The sequence below is a fragment of the Pithys albifrons genome, chromosome 2, assembly GCF_047495875.1.
Source record: "Pithys albifrons albifrons isolate INPA30051 chromosome 2, PitAlb_v1, whole genome shotgun sequence".
NCBI classification, from domain to species: Eukaryota; Metazoa; Chordata; class Aves; order Passeriformes; family Thamnophilidae; genus Pithys; species Pithys albifrons.
In genome coordinates this window covers 27,300,401-27,324,809 of record NC_092459.1, presented here as the reverse complement: position 1 = coordinate 27,324,809, position 24,409 = coordinate 27,300,401, and the positions used below count along the sequence as shown (strand labels likewise).

Genomic DNA, 24,409 nt, shown 5'->3' with positions numbered 1-24,409 from the left:
GCCAGTGGGTCCTGAAGCTGCTCTTTTTTGAAAAGGATCATGTCTTTTTCCAAAATATTCTCTTGCTTAGGATTTCCTACAAGGTGTATGTTAAAATCGAATTTTAAAACTATATATTATACTTTGTCAAATCTTACCTGTTGTGCATCTTCCCATTTCTCTTTGTTTTCTTCATCTAAGAGGTTACTAATTATTTGAAAGAAGTTCTGAAAAATCAATTAGATAACAGAATAAAATTATTTCAATGACGTAAGCTGTCATATCCTTAATTTGACATTTGACATATTTCTCTACTAAAGATGCAGTTCTGCAACCTATTTTCTATCAGTGGAAGTGATGAGGTAACAAAGTAATATATTAGACTGATAAAAGGGCACATAATTTATGGTTAATTTTTCATTGTTGGCTACATATTCACGTTCCACAGTACCGTTTTCTAAAAAACAAGAACCATTTTAGACCTTCTAAACTTCTAAGTGTGATGGTGTTGTATTTACAAACTGCTCTCATTCCAGAAACTAAACAACTATATATCTTGCAAAAAACCCCAAAGTACATATAAGAAAATACCAGTCCCAGGGTCTTTAGTTTCTATTCAAAACATGTAAATTACCCTTAGTAGCCACACACAGGGCCTATAATGGTATTTCATTAGTAAATGCTGCTTGAAACCAGGAGCCTCTAATTTTTAATTGTTACATTTGCCTCTATTCTGTTAGGAATTTCAACATAACAGAAATAATTATTTTCTGTTTCTTTGACATTAAGATGTTAATTTCTTTATCTGATTCTCCTATTCACTTAAGAATAAGGAAGGAAAAAACAAATAAGCAAACAAAAAGCCAGGACATCTTTGGTTTTGAATCATACATTTTAAATATCACTTTCTTCCAAATGTTTGTGGAGAAATCTTCTTTCTAATTTTGTCTGCTCTCTCTCCCAATTTGTACTCCCAACTTCTTCATCCTTAAAAGCTAAGAATTTGTGCAGTCTGTTCTCATCTCATTTTGTGCAGAATGTCAATTTTGTCTACAGCCTGCCAATTATAATTTATCTGTTCCTTCATAAAAGATACGTGTAGTTTCCACTAACCTTAGCTGATGAGTGCAATTAAGTTCTCCACAACCTCTAAAAAAATTTTAACTGGAATACCAACCACAGCACCTTGCTGGAACCCAGATTAATGGTCATTACTTCACCTGCACTAACTTTTTAGCCAACTTGGGGGATAAAAAGGACTTAAATAAGATTTAAGTAAGAAGTAACTTTAACTTATTATTAATGAAAGTACAAACCATTCAAGTGCACAGTGACTAAAATTAGACCAGAAATAATTTCCAACCTTAGTGTTTGGTGAAAAGACATTAACTTCAAAATATGAGACATCTCACAATCAAGTAAAATGTTTTAGCATACAAAATTGAATAAAACTTGTGAAAACTAGTTTTACATAATAACAGCTTACCAGTTTAATCTAGCCTCAACACTACCTACTTGACAAGCAAGAGGATCTGCATTTGCCTAATCATTAGGACCTTACCTAAGCTAACTGCTAACTATAAAATTCAAATGGATGCAAATTGTTTTAACTTGACCAAATGTAATATAGATGTAACTGACACTTTGTTGAACTTCGACAAAATAATCCTGTACATTAATGAGGCCACAACTCTTCTCTCACTGAAGTCAGTTGCAAAATATCCATAAGCTTCAGTAACACAAAAAACTTCATAAGAAGATACAAAATGGTTCAGCAAGCTCCTCCAAAAATTATTTAAACAAGATGATGGGAATTAATGATAAGACATGAAAGAAAAATGTTCTCATGGTTTGATCCAATTTGCAGCATTACTGAAGAAAAGTTTCTAGTGAAGTTGATGATAAGAAGAGGGAATATACTATATATTGCTTACATACCAGGAATACATTTAATCTTTTTCCAGCGTTCAGTAGAAAATAAAGCACAATGCAATGAGTTACGTTTATCATTCATTACAAAGGATTTTCCAGTTTAACCAGGTTGGCAAATCATAATTGTGTAAATGAAACTTCATCTAGCAAAATCGTACATCTTCACTTGTCCCCCAAGTAAAATAAAGTAAACTGGCCAAAGCAGCTTCATGGCATTTTAACTACATTTACTCTAGGGTATTGCAATTTTTGAAAATAGTTCTACTAGGTAGAGTTAGACTTATAAAGATTTTACCTGAGGAAAAGGCTTTTCAAAACAGCAGTCCTGCACTCTTCCAGTGCAAGAATGTATAAATGTAGTGGACAGAAATGTCAGCTTTAACTTGTTAGGGTGTCAGCAGCAGTCCAGCTGCAGCAACATGGAGCTCACTGTGAGATAATTTATCATAATACTAGGAAGCTGTTTTGAAGCTAGTTTTGCAGTACTTTGCAGCCACTGATCCCCCTGCAGAAACATTCTAAGCCTTAATTGCAAAACTATCCATGTCCATGTAATCAGATCTATCTGAGAGGAGTCTGGACTGCCTGAAAAGTACTCAAGAGTTTAAAATGCTTTTTGAAGATGATATATTACATGGGTTTGCTAATAATATTATGTTTTAATTAAATTTTATGTTTTAGTTCCATTAAAGCATTAAAATGACCAAAAATGGACAGAAATACATGTGAAAAATCTTATCAATGATTCTAGACTCAAGCATAAACAAAAGATGAGCAATAACTTTATACATACTTTGTACTTGCCGATAAACCATAAATGACGTATATGACCTTAGGAACAAGAATGTCTTTCTCCTTGAGATTTTTTTGTTCTCTATTTCTGTCCCTGGTTGATCACATTTATGGTAGCAGTGGAGGCTGTAGCTTCTTCAGTGTAGCAATAGCAGTGTTTTGTGAATTAAAAAGATTATTATTAAAAATTAAATGGATTTTCTACTTCAATAATGAATAGATATGAGATGTAGTCCAAAAACATGACAGGAGATGAAGGGTTAAAAATTCTTTCTCCTACTTTGACTATTCTTTTGTTTATTGCATGAATGCTGCAAGAAACAACATTGTCCTTTAGTGAAATGATTGACAGTTATAAAGGCTAAATTTAGAAGCATTATGGATGTGATCCAAAGGTATTACTGCAGTAAAAACTGGACCTCCTCAAGCTCCGTCCGTTCATGGCAGGGCTTACCATATTACTGATCTAGCGACTACAGAAAATGTTGGGACAGCCAGAACCAAATTTTGAAGTCCTTTATTTTTGCCCAGGCTTTTGTGATGATAATGCCAGTTACAGCTGGGAATGGACAGTTATGTTTACCTAATTCAATTTCCTTCCTTTCAATTTTTTCTTCTGTAATACAATGGCTGCAGTTCTCTGTTCCAGTCCAAATTCTTTGACCCTCACTGCAGGCATAAAGCTGTCATAAATCCTTTTATACAGCTAGAGAAGAATTCCTTCCTAGGAGGAATTAATGGATAGCCTTAAGTCACCTCCAATTTTGGATTTATGCTTAGGGAAAGTGTATGTGGGAGGGGGAAGGTGGAGGGGCGAAAAGGACTTGGCAATTGCTGTTTAATCCCTGACAGACAGCAGTGGTCCTTGTGGTTAATATAAATGGGATTATACCGCTGTAACTTCTTTGGGGAGAAACCTTGTTTCATGTCGGTCTCTGTATCAGGGGATTATACAACTCTGCCATTCTGTCCTGAAAGGTAGTTCAAGCACTTTCAGACCAGTTCTGGATGATGTTCCAACATGTTGCTTACATGAAGTTTAATTAAAAAATTTATTATCTTCTTGGTAGAATCTTTCTTACATAAGTACAGTGGCCATGCCATTGCCTCTGTGGACCTATACAGGGTATTTTAAAGTAACTCACATATTAAATGAAAGACCTTGCTTGCAGAAGAATTGAATTGTCTTGCCATTATTTCTGCTACTGTACTGTTGTTTTCGTTCACTGATGCAGAAAACCTTCTTGTTTAACTACCTCATACATGGTTATTTTTATTCCTGACACTGTATATGCAATGTATACATAAATATTGTTGCAAAAGAGGTTAAAAGTTGCAAAAGGAAAAAGTTGTTTAATAAATAACTTGGCACAACATATGCATAATTTAGAAAATTTTGCTCTTGGTATCTATCTGCCTAAACAAGAGGCAGCATATCAGGCAGTAACAACTTCATTTTGAGTAATTAGTCTGAAGTTTTCAAATTTGATCTAACTTTTTGTTCATTCATTTTTATGGAGTCTTTGAATCACAACTTCTACACCACTTATGAATATTAACTCTGGATATAAACCAGAGATTACAAGCAGTTGAGAGACTATCCAGATGGATGGAATGTATAAGAAATAAATATACTCAGATAGATATACTTTTCCTTTCTCAGTTTTAATGCAAGCGTTTTTTTTTGTATGCATCTTAAAAATACTATTACCCACAATTCATCCTAACCTACTTTTCTGACATCATGCAAAATGATAAATGATGATTTTCATGGATTTTAAACCTCACTCATGCTTTTCTGATAAATTTTTAAAACAAAAATCCACCAACTATGCAACAATTCTACTTTTTAACTAGTTCAAAAAATAGATTGTATTTAGAACACTACACAGGGCTTCTTCAGAAAGAAGAAATTTTCTGTAAGTTATTTTAATTTTCACTTTTTTGTCACTTACTTTGATGATGGACCAGAACGTATGAAAATTTGTAATAACAGAAACAAAACGTAAATACAATCCTGCAGAGTATGGTAGAGTATGAAATATTGTTACACATAGAAAAATCCATGTTTCTCAGAAATTGACAGTAAACATGAAACTTATATTACTGAGACAGGATTTAATTTTATATCATCATATGTAAGTAATAGGAACATTGCTTAATATATCCACTGGGAAAAAGATATGCTTAATTCTGATTTCACTTACTTTCCTGAACACTGTGAATTGGTTTCTTTTTATTTTACCTTAACCAATTTTTTAGGGTTTTTTTTTGTTTTTTACTTTTATTTCTAATGATTTTATGTTTCAGTGCCTTTTTTCAGTTGGGATTTAAGAATTCTTGATATTTAGGCATGTAAATACTGAAATAGAGCTATTTTTCTTTAGTTTGACAAATCTTTGCGCATTTCTCTCAGAGTGTGGCTTACAAATTTTAATGCCTTCACTTTAAAATTACTAATTAAACATTATTAAAACAACGCCTAATAATTTTGCCATGTTCTACCAGAATACTGTTATGAATTTTGGAAACATCTCTACATTGCTGAAGTGAACAGAAATTTTGGAACTGTCATTAGTGGGAAAAGAATCATATTCTCCCTAATGTCATTATCATCATGGCTAGGCTTTGTGAATGAAGATTTTGGGAAGGGCTTTCCCCATGTGGGTGTGCCCTTTGAGCCTGTGCAGTGGATGTTTTAGGTGAGGCACAGGGTGTGTGAAACTGGCCCCACCCTTTAACTCCTGAGGTTCATCTGCCACGGCCAAGCGAGCTTGGACGGCGACAGTGAAGTCCTCAGGACCAGAACCTACAGCCCCCAGTATTCCCAGGTCTTCCATCCAAGTACTAACCAGGCCTGACACTGCTTGGCTTCCGAGATCTGATGGGAAGAAGTTAATATTCTCTGTGTATAGAAACACTAGAAAACATATAACCACAAGCTCTTGAAAACAAATATGGAAAAATTGTCATTTCTGAGATAGCTCCCTTCATCTGCATCCATATATTCCCAAGTGTATTTATAATCTGTGCTTGCTGTTACACAAATAAATATGTACACATGACCTGCATTAACAGCTTCATTAGTAATTTATGAATGATCATTAAACTCTCTTTCTCATAAATAATATATACATTTACTTTCTTAGTATTCTTTTTCAGCACTTCTATAGTCTTTCAAAATTGCCTAAAACTTCATATGTAAATGAAAACAATATCCTGATTTATTAGTCCTGAGTAATATTTATTTTAATGAACACTACACAATGAGTTGTGGAACTCATTTTGCAGAAATAATAATAGTGGCTTTAGCTCTGACAGCATTCTATTTGTCCTCTTGTACAAGAAGAGTTAATGTAACATGTGAAATAGAAAATTCATATAAAATTCACTATGCATCACTCTGTACACTTTTAATGAGCTTTATTTATCTGAAATGAAGAAGTGATGCCAGAATTACATAACATTGTGGAGAGATTTTGAACTGAAATGAACTAGTTTTGAACTGAAATGAACTGGAACAAACACTAGTGAAATGCTTAGTGCAGAAAAACATCAACACCCCTCTATCAATCAAACCAAACCTTGAAAAACAAAGATATTGAATGTTACAAAGAAAGTATTTTACATTTTTCACTTGATGCATTGCTTTAGATATTTATCTTATTAAATGTAGCTGAGTCTGTTCCTATTTTACACTTGTATTTTAGTTTTATGTGAACAATGCTGCTTATGTCTATCATTCAGAAAGTTGTTTCCTGGGTGGATAAAACAGTTGACACAGACTGATAAAAACTCCATCAACAGAAACATTACCTTTACAATGTTTCTCTTACCTGCACCCCATCAGATGCAGGGATATAACTTGCTCTTTTAAATGTGTCTGTAACATTCCTGAGAATTTCCACAGAAATTAGAAGGTCCCCAGCATAAAAATTTTTCCTCTGCGTTAAATCCAATAGTGTCTTGGTTACTTGGGACATGCCATCACCAGCCAACATCCTCTGTCCCTTTGCGAGGTGCTCTTTAATCTGTGCCAGAAGAACAAAATTAATATCAGAACCTACTTTACTGAGAAAAAGGCATGAAAAATTTGAAACACAGACAAAATATTAAATATCAAAACCAATTAAAAAGAAAAAAAAAGGTTGTCCTCTTAAAGACAAAATAGTAGACTATGATGACAGAAATGTGATTTTTACCAAAGAACCACTAAATTTGTACTGAAAGATACTAAATTTCTAGTGTTTAATCCATTTGCTTCTTGGAACTCCATGGGCTGGACTGTGGCTTTTAATCTACTGCCATTATGTGGCAAGGAACTGTCCTTCCTCAGTGGAACAGCTGTACAACCATGGTTGCCACTCATTAAACAACTAAGAGCTGTGAAGAGAATAAATACTAAGGCAGTACTTGTTATAACCTAATTTACTGTGGGAAAGTAGACCTTTCAGCCCAGCTAGGCTAGTCAATGCAAGAGAGATGGTTTAGTTGGAAGCTGATTATGATGCTGTCTTCTGTAGCACTAACACAGAGGTGTTAACCTGGAACATCCCTGTTTGCTTTTTCCAAGATATGCAAATTAAGTTATGAATTGATCTTGTGTATCTGCATAGGAGAGCATATTTTAGAAGGAGCTCTCCCAGCAGATCTGTTCAGGGCTAGCGATCCAAAACAAATATGCTAGTAGAAATATCCTCCTGATAAGAATCTCTTGAGGATTTGATTAATTCTCAAAGCTGACATAGAATCCCAGGAAGATGCAGAGTGTATCACAAAGATATGACAAGGCCAGGCAAGGCTAAAAAAAGAGCACATGGGTTAAACAGCCTATTTTTAAATATACATATGAATTTATGTATACAAACACTAGTTCTTCTGAATTGAAAGCTAAATTATCATAAAAACATAGAATATCCTGAGTTGGAAGGGTTTTAAACAAAAGAAAATTACTCCAGACAGATCTCACTCTATGCAGAAGGGCTGAAGAGAAAATGCAACACAACTGGCAACCATAATGCTGACACCATCTTTATAAATGCGTCTTCAATTGATTTTTGACTTGGCTTTATTACTGACATATAGGAGGAAAAACTACTAATGTAACATACAGTTGGACTAGATAGTCTTGAAGGTCTCTTCCAACCTTGATGATTCTGTGCTAATGTGATGGTGATGTGGAAGGAAGAGCATAAAGGTACTTTTTGCCACTTCCAGATGTCCCCAGACACTTTGTGTGCATATGCAGGCCTTTGTTATAAAAAAAATAAAATAAAAGGGTATAATAAAGGATAGAATATATGGTAAAAGTAGCACAGTGTTTGAAAGGGTTCAAAATAATTCTCGTGAAAGAAATTTAAAAAATCCAATCCTCCTCTGACATAGGGACTCCAAGAAGTGGGGTGATTTTCATGCTTTTAGTTCTTATTTTGGTTACATTCTCAGCCATTCTTCAGACAAATAAGATACATATAGCACAGCTGGGGCCGGGCAAAGTGGCTGCTTCAAATTTCATCTATGGCCTTAAACTGCATTTAGTAGCAGTTGGGAATTGTTACGAACCACAACAACCTTGCCAAAACTCTAGAAAATAACGCTAAGACTTGAGAGAATACTTGCTTGCTGCATCATGGATAGGGAGTGAATCTATTTTACACTGAGTACAGTGGTACAAGCATAATAGTATAATTAACATTTAGGGAGAAAAAAACCAACAGGGAGAACTGAGACCATTAATTGTTTTGTTTATCTGTTTGGTTTTTCTAACAAATATTCCAGCTGAAATACCTTCCCTAGCCTTCAGAATATTGTAATATGTAATTATGCAAGAAGCTTGCTTGCAGAAATAACTTCATGCAGTTTCTATTCCTTTTAGAAGGAGGCTTCAAAAGTAATTGTGTAGGAAAATAATAGTGTAAGAAAAGTTGTGATAATTTAAGAAAATCAATTTCAGTAAATTCAGGGAACTGAGATTGTATATATAACATTATAAACTACATTCTTGTTAACAAGTGAAAAGAAACATGAACTTGATTTGTGTTTTTTGCTGTGAAATGTCATTTGCCTCCTCTGCTCACACATTGTGTCTCGGTAGCAAGCTAAAAAGAGCAACAGCCAGTACAGTAACACATAAGAGTAGAACTTTTTCGGGAATTCATCCAGCTGTTCATTGACCCCAGAACATATTTCCAGATTTTGAATATTAATAATATACAGTGTACCTTTAGTTAAGCCCAAAAGACATACAAAGTAAAAGACAGTCCATAAAGCTGAACTGCCAAATCTAACATGTGCCTCAGGATGTACTGTGGGAAAGGCATAACACAACTTGAAAACAGGATTTAAGACAGAACAAAGATGTTGTTTTAATACCAGTAACAATAACAATTTGATCAACCCTCATAAAAAGACTACTGTGCTCTTGTGCTTATATAAACACTGGTAGGAAGGCTGTCAAACTATTTGGCAAGTTATTTTGTATTGTTTTATTTTGCTCCCTTTTGCTTCATCTGTATGTTCACCTCCCATTTGTTTTTTCATGCTCCTACTGGACTTTAAACTCTCATTTTAAAGATGGCAGGGGCCAAATTGTTGATATTTTTTAACCATCCATAGCACACAGAAGTCTAGGTCTCAGCTGCTTTTGGAATGCAAACAGTAAATTAAAATTATCATAGTTTTGACTGGTTTTTATACTTTTGAAAAAGTAGAGCTCTGTTCTCAGTGAAAAATTCTACATATCTCTACCAGCAGAAGTGGGAGCTTTAATGTACCCTTTAGTACTTTCAGCAAGACATTTTCGTTGCTTCAGGACACAAGTGATAAAAAAGGTCTAGCAAGAGCCCACATTGTCACAGGACAAAATTATTACACCTACTTCAAAAGTAGCCAAGTAGTTTAAAGCATCTCAGACTTATTGGCTCTTAAAATTACAGCTCAACTTGGAATTTTTTTTTTAAATGACATGCCCAGAAAGCTCCATTTCCCAACCCAAGTATCCTTCGTCCTTTGGGCTGCACCACTCATACACAGCTTCAAGAGCACCTTTTTTTTCATCCTCAAGCTCCAACACAGAAGTTCCTTTCCCTGGTCTTCAGCTACCCCTCCAGGCTCACACTGCCTTGAATAGACTAGCAGCATACCCTTAGAAATAGAGTAACAAAACAGAAGGTTGCAATGTGTTTAGGTAAGGAAAGTGGGTGAAAATTAATTAGGAGAAAGTTTTGATTAAAACCAGCAAGCAATATGCAGGGAAGGGTAAGAATCAACAGACTCTTTATTATCAGTTATAATAAGTTAAATAATGTATTTTCTTGTTGTAAAACACCTTATAGCTCCTAAAGACAACTTTAAAATCACAAGTCATTCCCTCAGTTGGTATAAAGTGCTGCAACACTATTAAAGCCAATGAAGACATCCAGATTAGTATGAGATGAAGGTAGTGGAATACTACTACAGACATCACAATAACCTTTCTGATCGAAAATACAGAATATTCTCATCAGTGGTTAGTATAATGTCTTTCTCAGGATACTGCTTATTTTCTGCCCTATGGTCAGTGTGATACTATACACTGCCTAAGAAAGCTATTTTGGTCACCACTCTGGGTCCTTTTAGTTTTCTGTGAAGGTCATTTTTTAGTGGTCTTACAGGCAGGCTCATGAAAAATAAAGTTTATGAGCCGAGAGACAGTGAAATGAAGCAGCTGTTAAACTGACACTTCAGTTGTCAGCCCAACCTCTGTCTGCCTGCACTATATGGCTGCATATTTCAAAAATTACTGAAATGTTTAACTGGACTTTGACTCAGGGTCCAACTGCCTTTGTCCCTCGATTTATCAGAAAGTAAGATATAATGAAAATGTCTCTTCACAAAGTCAGATTTCCTAGGCCTCCGGCATTGGAGTAAAGATTTATTACTGCATAATAATTACTGCAAACTTAACAGCTAAATGTGGTTTATAAGGACAGTAAACAATGAGCTCTCAAGAAACCTATAAAAGACTGAAAAGAATTATTAATTTGAAGAGTAGCTACGCCATCAACGTTTTTTTCATTATTTTTTAAGATGATGTTGGATTCATGGTTAAATATTGCTAATGATGTCATTAATATATTTTACAGTAGGGGGAATATAAGAACCCGTATTCGGAAGCCTTATACAGAAGTGAGGAAAGATAGTTTGAAATAAAATATATATTTTGAAATTGCTCATAATCTGCTAACCACTTGGGTTTGTACCTCCACACTAGTATTTCATAAAATATTTTTCATAATGCTCTTAAGAGCAACTTAACACTAGCATTTCATAAAATATTTTTCATAATGCTCTTAAGATGCAAAAACTGTAAGAATATTCACATCACACCTACACTGTGATTCTTTCAGAATTGAGAAAAACTTCATTATAGGCTGTTTTGGGGTTTTTTTGATAATCAGTAGACAGTCCTTTAAGGGTTCTAACACAAACCTTTCAGTTACTTTCCCTCAATATAATATTTACAATTTATTTGTTTATTTTCAGGCTTTTTCAGAGTTCTAGAATATTATTTCATCCATCTTTAAAAAACCAAACAACAGAATAAAGTCTTAAGATAGGGGTATGTGTCTTCAGGTATGCATCTGAATATTTATAACCTAATGTCATGCAAGAGATTTTTTATTTTCTATACATTTAGAATTTTATGAAGGAGATTGCTAGTGCAACACAAAATAATTTTTCATATTGTCATCAGTGAAATTATTTAGTAGTCTCGATCTCAATCATGATAACATACTATTATACATAGTTTCTGCAAAGAGGAAGGCAATCATATATTCCCTTTTTATATAAGAGAAAAGGAAAAAGAAATTGGTGTCAAAGAAGATTAGGATGTGCCGCAACTTGCCTAAAGGGAGTATGCAGACTTCCATATTGGAGACCTTAATAACAGCCAAGAAAAACAAAATGCTGGAATAACAAGTATAGCCGATTCTGATAGGGCAGAAGTTCAGGAAATTCTCAGGAAGTTCCTTTCAGTTCTATAATTCTGTAACAGGTTCCTGCAAATGTTCTGAAGCCCAAACTAAAGCCTCTTATAAATCACCACAACCAGAAAAGTTGAAGTGTAAGGAGTGCCCTGAAACTGAACTTTTACCTTCCTGCATTTATAATGTCGTGAAATCTGCTGCAGCAACGTTTCGCAGAAATTTGCCTCTGTACACTAAGCTGAAATCAATGCAACCCTATGGTTTAAGGAACTTATTCAAAATTTATATAGATAAAAAGAAAAATGAGGATTGTTTCACTACATAGAAACAGTCATCCCACTGTCATAAACTTCTAAATATTCTTATGCAAAATATTCGTCAAAACAGTGACTTGTTTTTAGAGAAAACAAGGCAGATTAACCACACAGAATCTTGTGCTGTTCTAGATATTAATCTTAGGTAAACTGCATCTCTGCACTGATGTCAGAAAAATTGTATGTACTCTTCTATATGGGATGAGGTGTACAGAAGAATCTTTGAAAAAAAAAAGTCATCTAGTGGAGGTCAAAAAGCTTTTAGAGGAAGAATGTGAACAGCTCAGAGGGATGCTTGGTTCTTTCTGTACCTTTTTCTCTCTACCCTCTTTCACGAGAAGAGAAGACTCCTACTATGTGGCTCAAGAGATTTTTTTTTGCTACTCTATCCCATTACATAGTTCCTTTTCTTTAATCATGATCATCGTCATCAATATTGTCCATTCTAGTCCTTGAGCTATAACCACTAAATAGGTAACAGACAAAGTTGTTATACAATTTCAGTATTTTGATTTGTGCATAGATCCAACGAAATATTTTCATAGATATTTTAAATAGATAAGACTGCTCTTCAGTAGTGTAACAAATTACTCTAGGGAGGAATGAATAATCATTAAACAGATGATTTTTTTTCCTTATACTTATCATTGTGTTTATTCACGTACTGCTCTTAAATGCTCCAATTATCTGTGATTAAATCCCGCTCACGTTGGCATGCTGTGTGAGAGATCTTGTTGTTGTTATTGTTGTTTCAGTTTTTAACCAGAGGGCATGTCTTCAAGATTTGTGTTATCTATGTATAATGCAACCTGACAAGAGCAAGAGTTGAGAGAAAAAAGAGAATGACGACTCTGAGAGGGTTGTTTTCATTCTATGACAGACATAACATTGCTTGAGGTAAAGTCTCCTGCTCCTCCGTACTGATTGAATGGCTGAGGTAGGGGTCACAAAGGGATGTACTACAAATGAGTTGTCTTTCTTTTTTTTATGCTACATGGTCATCCTGGTAAGTATGTGTCCCTGAAACATAAAGCTCTGATTAAATGCCTCAATTTATGTGCCTATTTGATTTAATCAATTTCTGTATTTATTTGATTTTTTTTCTATACAGTCATTCCCATGACATTCACTTCTGTTTGCAGGACAAACCAATATGATTTCTTCAAGGAAATTAGCATTATCAGGGAGCCTTGATTTCTGCATGGGAGTACTGCATTAAGTAATAAGCAAGAGAAAAATTCTTTGTGCTTCACATCCGTAACAAACCTGAGCTAAAACATGGTGGGGGCATGCAGCATATGAAGCAGTGGACTAAAAAGCAAGGGAATGGCTGCAAGTGTAAGATGTTGCAACCACTTTTTTGACTCTAGCTGCCACGCCAAATTCTTGCAGTCATTCTGCAGGTAATGCTGCCTTCAGTCGGAGTGAAGGTTCCTGCAGTGCTTGTAGATTTTAAGGGAAAATGAGATGAATTCCTTCGAGTTTTTAAACGGCCTTCTCTTTTGTTTTAACTCTGGCCAGACCCAAGTGAAGTTCACCTGTGGCTGCAGCATTGGTTGTTTGGAATATCAATGTGATCAGGAAATACTCCTCTGCTCACTGCTGCAGCAGGCACAGCAGCAGCTGCAAGCATAGGAGCACATCTCATTGAACACACACATTACTCTTTTGTAAATGTGTGTTCCAGACATGGAAAAATTATTATGGCTGCTCAGAGGATAGTGGGGGCTTTTCTTTGGATTTAACAAGTGGGATTGGTTGGCCATTAAAAAGCAGATATTCAAAAGCAGAAAGGAAGAAAAGCAACTTTCTAGGTTGAATTAAGTGGTGTTTCCAGGTTGAATTAAATTGTGATGCGCTTGTGCAGAAAAGCAGGTAAATGTTTTCTCCTCCTCTATAGCATCTGTAAGATAAAGGTGTGTGTACGTGTTGGCAAGTTCACAGAATAATAGAATTATTTAGGTTGGAAAGGACCTTTAATATCATCAAGTTCAACTTTTAACCCAACACTGCCAAGTGAACCAATAAACCATGGTCCCACGTGACACATCTGTATGTCTTTTAAATAACTCCAGGGATGGGGACTGCATTGCCTCCTTGGGTATTCTATTCCAAAATGACATTCCTTTTCAGGAAGAATTTCATTAAAATATTTAAACAAAACTTCCCCTGGTGCAACTTTAGGCTGTTTCCTCTCATCCTGTCACTTGTTACCTGGGAGAAGAGACCTCCTTTCAGGCAGTTGCAGAGAGTATTAAGGTTCCCACTGAGCCTCATCTTCTCCAGACTAAAAACCCCAGCTCCCTCACCCGCTCCTCATAAGACTCATGCTCCAGACTCTTCACCAGCTTTGTTGCCCTTCTCTGGACATACTCCAGTAACCTTGATGTATTTCTTGTAGTGAGGGGCCCAGAACTTGACACAGGACTTGAAGTGTGGCCTCACCAGTACCGAGTAGAAGGATGAACACGCTCCCTGGTCCTGTTGGCCACACAACTTCTGATACAGGCCAGGATTCCATTGGCCTTCTTGGCCACCTGGGCACAGTGTTGGTTTGTGGTCAGCCAGCTGTTGAGCAGCATCCCAAGGTTCTTTCCCTCTGGGAAGCTTTCCAGATATTCTGCCCCACATCTGTAGTGTTGCATGGGGTTCTTGTGACACAAGTATAGGACCCAACACTTGGCCCATTGATCCAGCCTGCCCAGACCCTTCTGCAGAGCCTTCCTGCCTTGCAGCAGATCAACACTCCCATTTGGTGTCATTTGCAAATTGACTAGAGACTGGTTGTCCACTGGATGTAACTCCACTTACTATCACTCTCTAGATCCAGCCATCCGACAAGATTTTTACCCTGTGAAGAGTGCACCCATCCAAGCCATGGACAGCCAGTGTCTTCAAGAGAATGCCATCGGAGACAGTGCCAAAGGTTTTTACTCATGTCCAGGTAGACTACATCCATAGCTTTTCCCTTCTTCACTAGGGGTTTTAACTTGTCATAAAAGGAAATCACGTTGCTTAAGCAGAACCTACTTTTCATACACCCATTCTGTTTGGGCCTGAAGCCTTGGTTGCCCTGTATTCAGTCCCACAGACTTGTGTCCCTAAGTGGGGTATGGGGGCTTCATTCCGCTGACTGTCCCTGTTTTCCAGGTCAGGAGGCTGGGTACCTGGAGAGCAACTGATATTACAAGAAAAGACTGAGACAAGGAAGGCATTATGTGCATCAGTCTATCTCTCCTCCTTCATCATTATGTTTCCCCCTGCATCCAGTAAAGAAAGGCAATTACCCTTAGCCCTCCTTTTGTCACTAATGTATTTGTAGAAATATTTTTAATTGCTTTTTACAGCAGTAGCCATATTAAGTTCTAGTTGGTCTTTGGCCCTTCTGATTTACTCCCTACACAACCTCATGAGATCCTTGAGTTGTTTGCCTCTTTTTCCTCGAGGTCATAAAGTCTTTTTTTCCTGAGTTGCAGCTACAGCTTTCTGTTCAGCCAGGCCATTTTAAGGTGTATGTATATGATGCTGAAATCAAACGCTATAATGTCATGAATGGAGAAAGTATCAGAGTAGCTTTAAACACATTTCACTCTACTGATCCTAAGTTCTCATTTCTGGTGCCTATTGTAACATGGAGAGTTATGGAAAAAAGCATTCATTGGGGATGGAGCAGTTGGTTTCTAAACTACGCATTTCACATGACTGCCTGAAGTATGGGGTTATTTCCTCTCTCCATTTAAGTGCGTATTTATTTACGGAGCATGAAGCAGATCTTCTAGAAGATTGTGAAAGCAATACTAACTTTATAACATGATGTTAAAAGCACTCAAACCCACAACATTTCATCCCTTGCAATGAGTTTGACAGGCCAGAGCAGGTAGAGCTTTCCCAGAACCAAATGAGTGCTGCCCATCAAGCCAACAGTGATACTGAAGCCATTATCTTTTTTTTCTTTTTTTTCTGAAGTTTTAATCTTTCTTTTGTGTAGGATGGGAAAATGTTAGTGAGAGACAGGGGAAAACTGTTAACTGTTGCAATCTCTTCATCAGTTTTCCTCTGATGAGAGAAAAGTTTGTCATCCTCCAGTCAAGATAACAGAAATGACAAAACAGAGCTGGCTTCTGTAGATTCTGGCTTACAAGGGTAGCAAAGCAAGGCATTCACTAATATAATTCCACTGCCTATCAAAGGCTGCAAAGGTGAAGATGAATAGCTGGTGTATACCAATGTAAGTATAGACTCAGGCAGAACAAAAATGTTGTTATTGCGGACTTTGCATTCAAATCTATAAAACCAGGCCTGGCTGCTTTTCTCTGTAGCTATATAAAAAGAAATGAAGCACTAAACTAGCAAAAAAAAAAAGCTGTAATTTTTTTAGGAGGAAGCCTTGCATTCCCCAGAGTATGGCAGTCATTTCAGTGAGAAGTACATGGACAGGCTGATACACTGCCCTTGTAATATAATTTGGAAAAACAAAATCATCTCTAATGAGCTGCAGCTGAGCAAATCATTATTCACCTCAGAGTTCTTTTTATCAAATTATATTTTAGCCAAGCACTTGCAAGATTGTGAATAATGCTGCCGTGGAAAAAATGGAAACAAAATTATAATATGAGCAAAAGCAGCCGAAAAGCATTTTTATGGCTGTATTATTAGTTTGATATGTAAAGATTCACCTGCATAAGTTTCCATGCTCCTTCTTAAGTGCTAATATTTTGACATCAGTGTGATAATTCATATGCAGATTTTTCCTTCATAACTCTCAAGAGTTAAGAGATATTTTAGTTTTCCAACTTTCTCTTTCTAATAAAAAGCAGCACATTTTGCAGGAATGTATGTTCTGTAAGGTGTTGTATCAACCAAATTGGCACTGTGTTTAGCTCTGGGGCCCCCAACATAGGAAGGACATATACCTGTTGGAGCAAATCCAGAAGAGGGACATGAAGATGATCAGAGGGTTGGAGTGACACTCCTGTGACGAATGGCTGAGAGAATTGGGATTGTTCAGCTGAGGAGAAGGCTACAGAAAGACCTTATAGTAGCTTTCCAGCACCTTTTTACAAGGGCATGTAGTGATAGGATGAGGGGGAACAGCTTCAAACTGAAAAATGGGACATTTAGATTAGATATAAGGGAGAAATTCTTTATTTTTACTGTGGTGAGGCAGTGGAAACTGTGAATGCTCCATCCCTGGAAGCGTTCAAGGCCAGGTTGCACAGGGCTTTGAGAAACCTGATCTTGTGAGAGGTGTCCCTGGCCATGGCAGGGGCAAGGATGGAACAAGATGATTTTCAGGGTCCTTTCTAATCCAAACCGTTCTCTGGTTCTATCATTTCAACAAATTACTATCTTATTTTTATCACAGCAATTTAATGTAGTATTTCATCACCCAGCTTAGAAAACTGTGCTACATAGATTTATAAAATGGGCTGTATGAGTAGAGAGTTTCTGATAATGTTGGACATGACCTTCAGAAACAAAGTTTCTAGATGACAGGCTTTAGCTTTAGTCATTATTTATGAACATAGTACAAATCTCTTCCAAACTAAAGTGTCCAAAAGACATGTAGAGAAAATCTCGCTTTAGGCAAAAGGGCTATTCCAGCGTGTGGTAAGAGAGTGACATATTACTAATATTTTTTAACCAGATCCCTCACATTTTTTAATGTACTTCAATAAATCCTATTACTTAGTATGAGAATGCATAAAAGAGTAGAAGATAGAAATAGCTGTATATGTTCACGCTTTCACAAAATCAGTTTCTGATTCTGCATGGTGAGATTTTATTCATTAAGGTTATTAATTTTAAATGGTCATAAAAGCTTCACTATTCAATTCCTAAAGAGCTAATAAGCTATGAAAACTCATTGCTCTTCCAAACTTAACTATTTTAATCTCATTTTTATTTTTGCATTGCCTCCTATTTGTGTCTTTGGTTTCTTAGTTTTTAGGTTTTGGGCAGTTGGGGAGGACATGAGTGGATTCTTGTTTCAGTTTGGTGTTTCATTTTGTTTTGTTTGTTTTGATGTTTTTTTCTTATTTATGTGCCTATCATCTGTAGGATGGACTACAAATAGATGACAAAGTCTTTACCTATGCTTCTCAGCAGTACAATAATGTAGGATATTCCCAATGGTGGTGTCTAGGTTCCTAGTCTTATTGCTTGTAGTGTACCATATGTGATAGGCTGCAAGAGAGCACGAAGGTGAGTAACTCTTATTTGGGGCAAGTCAGTGACTTTCTTTCTTGGATACCATCTGAAGCAGGCCTGTGGACTCCTAATCATTGATTCTATTCTTGGTCATGCAGTCACTCATATAATATCACAGTATGAATAGATTTCTTTGTCTCAGGAAAGACTTTGGACTTTGCCTTCTATATCCAAGAAAAAAAGTGGAAAAAAAACCAGCCCAAACCACAACTCGGAAGCCACTAGTCCAAATTAACGAAATACCAGCTAAAGTAAACAATTCCACATAAAACAATTGGGCAGACCATTTTCTGCTTCCAGATCAAAAAAAGATAATTAGCAATGAGGACCATATTTCATAATATTATACAGACTAAGTTTGGGTCATTAGGTCATCATCTAATCTGCCTTTCTACATATAACAGTTCATTAAGATAGCAACAGATACACTTTAAAGACATTAAAATATGTTAGTTAGAGCAAAGAAGCTCAGTTTTCAGAAAATGAAACTATATGCCAATGGGAGAATAGGCTTTAACAACATTCATAACTTCTGCTATAGCAGTAATTGATTTGGGAAAGTCATATGAAAACCCAAACCATGTCTATCCAACAGATGGGAAAAAATCCTCCAAATTCTGCGAATTTAATCTGGAATTAGAGAAAGTAAGGAATTTCCTCCCTGTTAACTAAAATCTGGTGATCAGTATGTGACCAAGAAGTATCCAGAAGGAACTGGATAAAGGATATTTCCTGCCCCTAGATCTTATTAAGCCTTATGAGTTTACTTCTATCCACAATAAAAATGACACTTGGAAAAATTTCTTTGTTGTTACCTCCCTTTCTCAAGAACACTTTTAACAAATTGCACATCATTGGGCAAAATATTCCTGCAAGGATGACTGGTAGCAGTCCTGAAGCACCATGCTTCTAAGAACATTTTCTTAATGCAAAGCTGCAAGGTACTGCAAGCACATTAAAACAATGCAAGAAAATTAGAACAAAATCTGGTATATAGTCTATGACATTTGTTTTTCTGTTCATCACGTTATTGTTTGATCCTCTGGGTCATGATTCAAGAAGGCAAAGTATACCTATTTATCACTTTGCATTTTCTACCTACAGTGTTTTAGGAAGAATAATTCTAATTAGGTTCTTAAAGTATTATTATTAGAGCTAAGCACATAATTTCCCAAAGGTTTATTTCATGGATTTGGACACTTTTTTCCCTTTACATGTTCAGTGAATAAATTTTCATATTAGTCAACCAACTGTGTAAGCTGGTCAAACAGTATTTGCTGAATGCATTTGATGACTGCTTTGTACTAAAATGTTGGATAAATTATTCATGCCTAATTGGTTCTGTTATTCAAAGAGAACTAATTGTCATCCCTAGTTTTAAAAGAAACCTAATGCATAGGTAAAATAAACTAACAGAATTTCAGGATGTACATTTCTGGCATAGTTGAAGTGCATCATTCTATTAACTGCTTATTTAGTCAAGCTCCTACACATGAATTGTGTAGAGCACTGTGCCTTTGGAAGACGTCAACTGGCTGCTGATCTTCACAATCCAAACCATTCTCTGCACTATTTCATCATGTTCAAGTTCATAAGTCTCTTCAGAGGGCCTGTAGTTATATTTTTACCATGTCAGGATTTTCTTTGCTGTCCTATGGAGAGGTAGGAACATGAAGAAGGAAGAGAGGCTAGACACTAACTCAGAAGACTGGAGATAAATTTCCTGCTTAATTGGTCTCACTCAGTTCCCCATCAACAAAAACCGGACATGACTGACTTCAAGCACATATTGAGGAGATATATTTCAGACTGTGAATTACTCTGAAACTGTTGGAGTAGAATATTAAGTAAATAATGATACATGTATCAAAAAGTTGTCCATGAATCTGGCCAGTATCACTTAAGCAGTGGAAAACCCTGCTTTCTACTGAATTGCCACACCCTACATCTGAAGTGCCAGGGCGTGCCTATCCTGAGTAGAGACAGTAAGTCTGCCTGGAACATTTTGTAAGTGATTGGAAAAAGAGCTAAATTATTCATGGCACTGGAGGGTTATGAGCAAAGTATATTATCTTTAGCATTATGGGTGTATTTTTAACTTTACTGACTCTTCATCTTTGCAAATAGACTTCCAAATGGATTTTCAGATTAAAAGATAGTGCCAGTTTAGCATGATTTACAGAGCTTCCATATTGGTCCCAATAAAAGTCTTGAGTCAAGCTGAAGAACATGCAGCACTAGCTGGATTTCTGCTACTTTAATATTGCTTATTAAGGGTTGAAATTTGTTCAGTGTCACCTCCAGGTAAGTAATAGAGAAAAATGTAAAAGTGCAAGAGGTTTTGTGCAGGAGGCAGTGAACCTATGTAGTTAAATACAGTTAGGAAACAGTCTTCAGGGGTCAGTCACCTGTGATTATATGGTAAAAATCTACACTATATATAGCAAAGAATTCTAGTTCCCTCAAGTTAAACTTTATCCCTCCTTTGTCCCAGAAAACTATGCTTTTATTGCCTGCTGACAATGGTCTCTCTGCTATGCTATTCTCTAAAGGATGGTAGGCATTTTTGGGAGAGTTCTCACTCTTATGGTCTTAAATGATGCCAGGGAGCATGCTAACAGATAACACAGATAAACAGAGTAGATGGCTACAAGGGCAGTTTTTAAACTTGGGCAGTCACCCCGTCTAGTTTTTTGGTTTTTTTTACTTGTATAACTGTAAGCTTCTAGTCCAGCACCTGTATAGCCAGATTAGCAGGGACTGTGGCCAAGGCAGTATTCTCTGGCTTCCATCACATGAAACATTTTTCTTTACAGAGTATATTCTTAGGCACAGCATCATGTGAATTCTATTACATGACTTCTGGGCTGGTTCTGGATCAAATGTGGCTCGTATGTGGGGTAAAGAGACAGGCACTTGTGTGTATGTTTAATGTGTATGTATGTATATCAACTTCTTTAAATCAACCTCAGAAACATTATTTTTTGAAGACTATGCACCTACTTTTATATATTTCAGATGAAAAAAAGGAAAGGAATTTGGCTCAGGTTCAGATTTTATGGGAATATTCACAGAACTCAGTGACACCCACCCCAGTCCTGGTCTGAGTTGGTAAAATAATTTTATTTGTAAGTTAAGCACACTGAGGCGTCTCATAAATGCTTTCATAAGCACACATATTTATTATAGCAACACCGTCTGTCAGCAGCTTCCTTATAAAGCTCTGTTTTCAGGGATTTGTGGAACTGACATATGTATCGTGGGGGGACAAGCCTACATTTGCAGGGCGATGACCTTATAGGTCTTTATCTCTATTTTCTCTGATTCTTTAAATATGTTGTGTTGTTCACTTTGAGAAGCAGTAAGATATCAGACAGGCCAGTTTTCTTTGTGAGCAGCTCTCAAGTGTAAAAGAAATCCACTTTTCTCCTTTAATTTGTATGCATATAAACTAGATTGGAATTTTTTGCAGCATTAAGATATGTTTATGTTCATGTGTAATTTTAAACAAGCTTTACCTATTTTTAAATGTTCTTTGGCGAAAACAGTGTTTCACAGTGTGGTCTAATCATATTTAATATTTTGAAAAACAAAATATAGAGAAAAAGATAAATGTGATCTGTTTTAGAAATGCCTTCTTTGTTCAACAATGACCCCTTCCTGCCAGACTTGCAGCTCTTGGAAAATTATCAGTGCCTCACCAAAAGTGAACCAGTTAAGTCAAACCACAGAAGGGCATGAAACTGCATTTCCCACTGCCTGAGTTGCAAACTAGCTTAGACATAATATATGCAGTTGCTGCAAAAGAATAAAATACCAAAATTATGAAATACAAAACAGTTATAGCCAGCTTAATGTGTTTTTGAGAAGAAATGTTAAAAGGAAGGACCAACATGCAGACAGCTATATAAACTAGAAACGTTTCTATGCAGTGGGGAAAATTCCTTCAACAATCAATTCTGTCTTATTTTAAAAACTATTCTTTCTTTGGCCTTCCCTGAAATTGAATCCTAGGCCTCAAATAAGTTGGATCTAATGAAACAGAAATGCAGCTCAAAGGAATTCATCAAAATCTTCTCTAAGTAGCATTCCAGAATTGATGGAGGACAGCCAGGCTTCTGCCTTTTAAGCCACCAAAGATTTTTAAACATCTTACAGAAATGTTGCACTTGGTTTGGAGGTTGGGAAGTTATGAAGCACAGGGCTGTCTTAGTGTCCCTCTGCTGAATAATAAATGGAGTAGTGGCCTTTGAAAAAAAGGAGGCAGAGTAATAACACTGTCAGTAAAATATATCATGCAGGCAAAAAACATTGTCCATGAGAACCTTCAAAGGCACATATCCCACCATAGTATTAACTTGCTAAATGCTTTTCAGCTATGGAAATAGAGTGTAAGACCTAGCATATACCATGGAGTTATGTTTCTAATTCACAATGTATTTTATCTACACATATAAACATATTTAGGCAGTAGGTAAATGTATAACACATATGCTTTGCAAATAAACTATTCATTAGGCATACTGAAAAAAAACACATAATATTTCAGTTACTTTACTTTTTCCAAGACACTGCAATAGCTTTACCCTGTAATCATTTCCTATTGTTAGATTCGAATGTGATGTTCGAAATTTGATAGCAAAAAGAAATATTGTTCCTCATTTCCTAGTCTGCAATCAAAAATTCAGGGTACTATGAAATTCTCAGAAAGCCACTCTTACAGAAAATCTCATTTATTCCTATCTCATTTTCTAATAAACCAAAATATGTCTTACCTCTGCAAAAATTACTCCTATAAAGATTTCACACAGTGGACATGAAAGAAGGGAATCTGATTAATTTTTCCACTTCTACAGTAAGACAAAGGTTATTTCACAAACATCAGCAATATACAAGATCCAAATAATACCCATTGATAAAAATTATTCATTCTCAGGTGTATTTTCCTCCTGGCATTTCTGATCAGAAATCTAAGAGTAAATAAGTAAGTTTTTTTCACACCAGTAATTAGTAATGAATAAACAGAGCAAGTACTAAAGCTGGCTTTGCACCTACTGAATGCTGCAAGTGTCTGTACTCATTTGATATGCATCTAGCAAAGCTTGGATGTTCCCAAAAGGCCACTCCATGAACACTGAGAGAGCAGCGTCTGCTAGTGGTGCCTGTAAGACACAAAGAAGACAGAAAATATTTATGTAAGTGAGAGCAATTGGAAACAATGAACCTTATTTAAACTGTATTCCATAGTATTTTAAAAGCACACACATAACGCGTGATGATCACAAAATTAGGATAAGATTACAAAACTTATTTCAATGCTTATTTGATCACTTTTTATCAGTGTTTTCTTAATTAAATATTTTTATGTTTTGCTTTATTTTCATCACTTTTCTTTGTAGCTCCAGGTAACAAGAAACCGATTACACCTCAGCTTTTTTGATCTGGATATAATGCACATATGTATGTTTATACACACATACATATATATATTTATATTCCATGTATATATGTAAGCTATAAGAGACAGTATATGTACATGTGTACATATGCATGCATATGGATAAGTAAAAATGTGGGGTTTATATAGATATATTCACATATATGCATTTTTGTATGAGTCTAGTAATGATTTATCTGGGAGACAATGCAAAATATTACTTACATTTTTATCATCATAACATTTCAGGGTAATACTGTACCTGTGGCATTGAGAGGACATCGATTGAATGCCATGTCCCCAGCTGGGGTCCTTTTCCACACCATTGACATCAAATAGTCTTCAGGACATATTTCATAAGGCGCTGTCATTTATAAGTGAGAATTAAAATAGAAATATTAACATTAAACAGATATTTTATATCAAAAAATTAAGTGTTCAATTTTATCCTATTTTCCCCTGAGATGTGTATGTTAACATAATTTGGTTTAATTCTACCTTTGAAGTACAAAAATAAAAAAATGAGAGCCCTACAATTTTTGTATATCTGTCTTTATGGTGCTATTTATTTCACATAACCTGTGCCTTTATTTTCTCCAGAAAACAAGCACTCTTTAGGTTGCAGCTGCAATGTTAATAGGTTTGAATCTTTCCTTGTTGCTCTATTTTGATCAATAAGATTAAGCATCTATCAGAAGATGATGATACTCAAAATGGGATAAGCTATGATGCTTATCTTACACTAAAATTTGTAAATCGTTTTCTAAAATTGAATC

General features: G+C 35.8%; 1 protein-coding gene across 8 annotated transcripts in view; it reads right to left on the bottom strand.

Moving 5' to 3' along the window:
- The window catches only part of ADGRB3 (adhesion G protein-coupled receptor B3), a 478,263-nt gene that overhangs the window by 243,754 nt on the left and 210,100 nt on the right, over positions 1-24,409 (bottom strand). For all 8 annotated transcript variants that reach the window (XM_071548514.1, XM_071548520.1, XM_071548521.1 and 5 more), the window contains 4 exons: positions 23,896-23,997; positions 23,252-23,358; positions 6,540-6,734; positions 138-206 (listed from right to left, as the gene is read on the bottom strand). In XM_071548514.1, the coding sequence (XP_071404615.1) occupies positions 138-206; positions 6,540-6,734; positions 23,252-23,358; positions 23,896-23,997 (473 nt within the window). The remainder of the gene's footprint in view (positions 1-137; positions 207-6,539; positions 6,735-23,251; positions 23,359-23,895; positions 23,998-24,409) is intronic.